Genomic DNA, 4,685 nt, shown 5'->3' with positions numbered 1-4,685 from the left:
CTAAGATCAAACCAGGTGTTGGATGTGTACCAGAGGAACTATACAAGCCTGCAACTCCACATTTCTTCTAGAAACCTGATGTATGTGCACTTTCGATAATTTGTATGTATCTGGTTTGCTCTAATCCTTTAACATTTCTCTTATGGTTTCTTTCTTTCTTTTTGCAATAAACCTCTAGTGTTAGTTACTAAAGGATTGGCTGGCAGCGTGGGATTTTGGGTAATATCCAAACTTACATTGATCTGGTGCTGTGGCTGACCCCTTGGGGTCAGAGGGAACCTTTTTAGTAAAGAGCACAGAGTGTAAATAACTGGGCTCTTTACAGGACCCAGTGCTGATTTGGGAGCCAGGAGCTGAAATGCAGTGAAGGGGGCTGTGTGCATTTGTGGACTGGCTTCTGTGGGGATTCAGAAGTGCAGTTTGTGGCTGGTTCGGAAGTCTGGCTTCAGTGCCACCCTCCAGTGCTGGGATAATCTGCTCTCTGTTTGCAACCTGCCCTGACCTTGGCATTTTCAGGTGGCTGCCCTGGGCACGGACGGGTCACAGTGCACTCCACGTAGACGGCAAACAACGTGGGCGAATGGAGGAAGCTTTGCCGGACTTCAACCGTGCTGTAAAACCATTCCCCTCTTGTGCCACAGACAAGGCTGCACTACCAGCCTGTTCACACGGTCGTTTAATGGTAAAAATAAGCTGACGACCAACGCTGGTCTACTTCATGGTTGCCAGGAGAGCTTCGTGCCAGGCTCTGTCAACACCTTCTTGAAGTCGACAAAGACGTGTTAGATGTGCTGTGGGTGTTGTAAAGTATTTCCTGTTGGAGGCCCGGTGCAATTCGAGTTGCATGACCACTGTGCTGCAGGCTCAGCCTAGCTGGAGTTGCTCACGTGGCTATTCTGACCCCGGTGGCACGATATTTTCCGGCTGGCAGAGATGAGCAGGACTGAGTAACCTTGCAGATGTCTGTGTTTCTGCAGAGCACAGCACATAACAGGACGAAATACACGCTCGGAGCTGCACATAGAGCAGTGGTTCTCAACCAGGGCTACGTGGGGGTGCGCAGAGATCTTCCAAGGTGTGTGACCCATCTGTGCCCAGGGCAGCCACCTGAAAATGCCAAGGTCAGGGCAGGCTGCAAACAGAGAGCAGATTCTCCCAGCACTGGTGGGTGGCGCTGAAGTCAGGCTTCCCAACCAGCCACAAACTGCATTTCTGAATCCCCACAGAAGCCATATACAAAAACACACAGCCCCCTTTACTGCATTTCAGCTTCTGGCTCCCAAATCAGCACTGGGTCCTGTAAAGAGCCCAGTTATTTAAACTCTATTCTCTTTACTAAAAAGGTTCCCTCTGATCCCGAAGGGTCAGCCACAGCACCAGATCAATGTAAGTTTGGATATTACCCAAAATCCCACGCTGCCAGCCAATCCTGTAGTAACTAAAACTAAAGGTTTATTGCAAAAAGAAAGAAAGAAACCATGAGAGAAATGTTAAAGGTTTAGAGCAAATCAGATACGTACAAAGATTGTAAGTCCGTATACATCAATTTTCTAGAAGAAATGTGGAGTTGCAGCTTGTACAGTTCCTCTGGTACACATCCAACACCTGGATGGGTCTAAGTCCTTCGGTTCAGTTGCAAAATGAATTGATACAGAGGTAGGTGTGTGTCTGTAGCTGAACAGGAACAAAGACAAAATGATTTCTGTTTCCTGCCCACCACTGAAATCCGGGGCTGTCACCCACAGCCCCCGGCACGGAGACACGGGAGGGGAGCTGAGCACGGCTGGGCCAGCGTGAGGAAGTCCCGCAGATGTGCCCAGCTGTGAGCCGGCTTTCTTGATCCTGTTAGACACGTCCCCACCGGGGTCATCTCTGTCCAGTGGTTCCTCATCCCCCACTGTGCAGGATGTGCATCCATCCAGCTCTGCTGTAGCCCCAGCAGTGCAGGACCCGCAGTGGCCAGGCTGATGCACGGCCCATCCTGCCCCCCGGACCATTTGGTCGGCTGTGGCTGGAAACTGAGAGGTCTGAGCCCTGCATTCGGAGGAGTGTGTGGGTGACCCTGAGGTTTCCTGCCCACCAGCTCCCTGCCAGCTCAGTCTATAAAGCCTTCCAGCCCCAGGCAGATGCACCATTCCCGCACTGACTCAGAATATGCAGATCTATGTCTGGCTGCTGCTCCCCACGGTTCTTCTGCTGCCCCTTGGGGCTTGGTCTGGTGAGTGGGACATAGATTGGGGCCCTCTGGGGCTTTGGGATGAACGGGGGGGTTTGCAGGATGTGGGCTTACTGGCTGGTATCTAAGGAACCCCTGGGGCTTTGGGGTGAATGGGGTGTGTGTCTAGTGGCTCACAGGGGTGAACGGGGGGGTTATTAACATCTGGATCGATGCAGAGCGGGAGAGGGGCTGCATCCAGGGGTCCATAGCTGTGCACAACTGGGGTGTGGGGCTCACCAGGCCTGAGGATGACAAATCTGGTCCTGCCGGGGCATCCCATGGGTGCCAGCGCTGATCCATCCCCTCCTCTCTTTCTGCGGTGCCAGGAGAGATCATCGGGGGCCGGGTCGCTGAGCCCCATTCTCGACCCTACATGGCCTTTCTCAGCAGAGAGACCTCCACGGGTCCAAAGATGTGCGGAGGCTTCCTGGTGCGGAAGGATTTTGTGCTGACAGCCGCCCACTGCGCTGAGGGGTAAGAGCCTGTTTGTCTCTGCGTCCCAGTGTCTCCCCGAACCCAGGATGCAGCTGTGCAGGGATCCAGCTGTGCAGGGACCCAGCTGTGCAGGGATCCAGCTGTGCAAAGCCCTCTTCCTTTTACTTGTATCCTGTGGGAAAGTCAAAGAGTAGCCCAAGGGCATCAGAGCCAGCACTGGGTCATTGGCATTCATGGTGTAAACACATTACAACGTAATTCATTCTTTAGGGGCCGGTTGTGTGGTTATTTAGGGTTGTTTAATACCGAAATCAGGGTCCCCTCCCTCATTCCAGGTGTTGTCCAGATCCCGACCGAGCCCTGCTCCGATTCCTGCAGCTGATGCCCCCTGGCTGCGGGTCTTCTCCTAGGTCCCACCCCCAGAAGAGCAGGGCAGGGCTCTGGGCTAGGGGATCCGGGCACAGACCCCATCTGGATCGAGCTAGGGTGGGTTCCTGCGGTGCAGGGAGCTGAGCCCCAGGGGCTGGGAGGATACCGGACAGCGAAGGGGATGAGGAGAACAGCACATGGGGCCGGGGGAGACACCGGCTGGGACCCCAACACCACGGGGCAGGGGCCCTGTCCTGTAGTCGGCACCCACTAGAGGGGAAAGGCCCATTGTGCCCAGTTCCCACCCCCGCAGCCAGCCAGTGCCCAGCCCCGGGGCCGGATGGAAGCCGGCACGCATGCAGTGGGGTGAGGATTTTCAGGCTGGCAGCTGAGTCTGAGATCTCGGCCTCAGAGCCCCAGGCTGCCCCGTCCCCCCATATCACTGTCCCTGTGCCCACCCCATACCAGCTCCCCGCCCTGCCTCTAATGCCCCACACGTTGTTCTTGGCTCTCACAGCGAGATCACGGTGTTACTGGGGGCCCACAACATGAGCAAAAGGGAACGGAGCCAACAGGTGATCCCCGCACGCGCCAAGATCCCCCACCCACAATATGACAAAGAAACTTATAACAAAGACATCATGCTGCTGCAGGTACCGCCCCATCCCATCACCCCGCCCTCTGTGACCTCACACTGCTGCAGGCACCGCCCAGTCCCATAACCGCGCCCCCTGTGACCTCACACTGCTGCAGGCCCCTTCCCCATCCCATCACCGCATCACCTGTAAGCTGACACTGGTGCAGGCCCCCCCCCATCCCATAATCCTGCCCACAGTGAGCTCACACCGCTGCAGGCTCCACCCCATTCCATCACCCCGCCTCCAGTGACCGTCTCTCCATGTCTTTTCCTGGCCGTGGGGTGTGTCTCTGTGTCCCTGAGTGGGACCCTCATGCTGATCATCATTGGTCTTATTATATCTCAGCTGAGGAGGAAAGCGAAGCTGACCCGATGGGTGAAAACCATCCCCCTGCCCCGCACCGAGGAGACAGTACAGCCCGGGAAAAAATGCAGCGTCGCCGGCTGGGGCTGGACTAGCGCAGACGGTGAGGAGACCTCGGATACGCTGCAGGAGGTGGACGTGGTGGTGATGCCGGAGGCTGCATGTTGGAGTACTCCTCATGGGCCAGATGAGAACTATGACCCCTCCACAATGCTGTGTGCGGGGGACCCAGATGAGGGCAAAAACCCTTCCAAGGTGATTCTCCTCCTGGCTTCAAGCCCCCTTGACCAATGGTTGTGATTTACGAGTCTATAGGGGTTGCAGTCAGGCTGCAAAGCACAGATGGAAGGGCAGGTCCCCCCTGTGCTCGGTGCTGTACAAATGAATGGGAAAATAGCTGCTCTTTTGCAGGGAGGAGGCAGAGACCAGGCAGGCTGCAGGTAGGGTGCGAGGCAGAGACTGGCAGCCCCATGGCTGGATGTTCTTTATCTGTTTCTTGTTCCATTTCTCAGGGCGACTCTGGGGGCCCCCTGGTGTGCGGGCGAAAGGCCCAGGGCATCGTCTCCTATGATTTCGATGATGAGACCCAACCCGTGGTGTACACAAGAGTCTCCACCTTCATCCCCTGGATTCACGAGACGATGAAGAAGCTGCAGCCCTGA

General features: G+C 55.8%; 1 protein-coding gene across 1 annotated transcript; it reads left to right on the top strand.

The window, feature by feature from the left end:
* The first annotated feature begins 2,154 nt into the window (after positions 1 to 2,154).
* On the top strand, positions 2,155 to 4,685 carry LOC137156589 (duodenase-1-like). The gene is made up of 5 exons (XM_067553474.1): positions 2,155 to 2,218; positions 2,545 to 2,692; positions 3,540 to 3,675; positions 4,006 to 4,278; positions 4,536 to 4,685. The coding sequence occupies exons 1-5, from the start codon at positions 2,155 to 2,157 to the stop codon at positions 4,683 to 4,685; spliced, it is 771 nt and encodes a 256-aa protein (XP_067409575.1).

The sequence above is a fragment of the Emydura macquarii genome, unplaced genomic scaffold (assembly GCF_026122565.2).
Source record: "Emydura macquarii macquarii isolate MOO-44397 ecotype Brisbane River unplaced genomic scaffold, CSIRO-AGI_Emac_v2 contig_298, whole genome shotgun sequence".
Taxonomy (NCBI): Eukaryota; Metazoa; Chordata; order Testudines; family Chelidae; genus Emydura; species Emydura macquarii.
This window is presented reverse-complemented; position numbering and strand designations above follow the sequence as displayed.

Excerpts from the sequence above, each read along its gene's own strand:
- LOC137156589 (XM_067553474.1), top strand. The coding sequence starts at position 2,155 with ATGCAGATCTATGTCTGGCTGCTGCTCCCCACGGTTCTTCTGCTGCCC. Across the intron at positions 3,676-4,005 it reads AAGACATCATGCTGCTGCAG|CTGAGGAGGAAAGCGAAGCT; the intron begins GTACCGCCCCAT and ends ATTATATCTCAG. Across the intron at positions 4,279-4,535 it reads AGGGCAAAAACCCTTCCAAG|GGCGACTCTGGGGGCCCCCT; the intron begins GTGATTCTCCTC and ends TCCATTTCTCAG.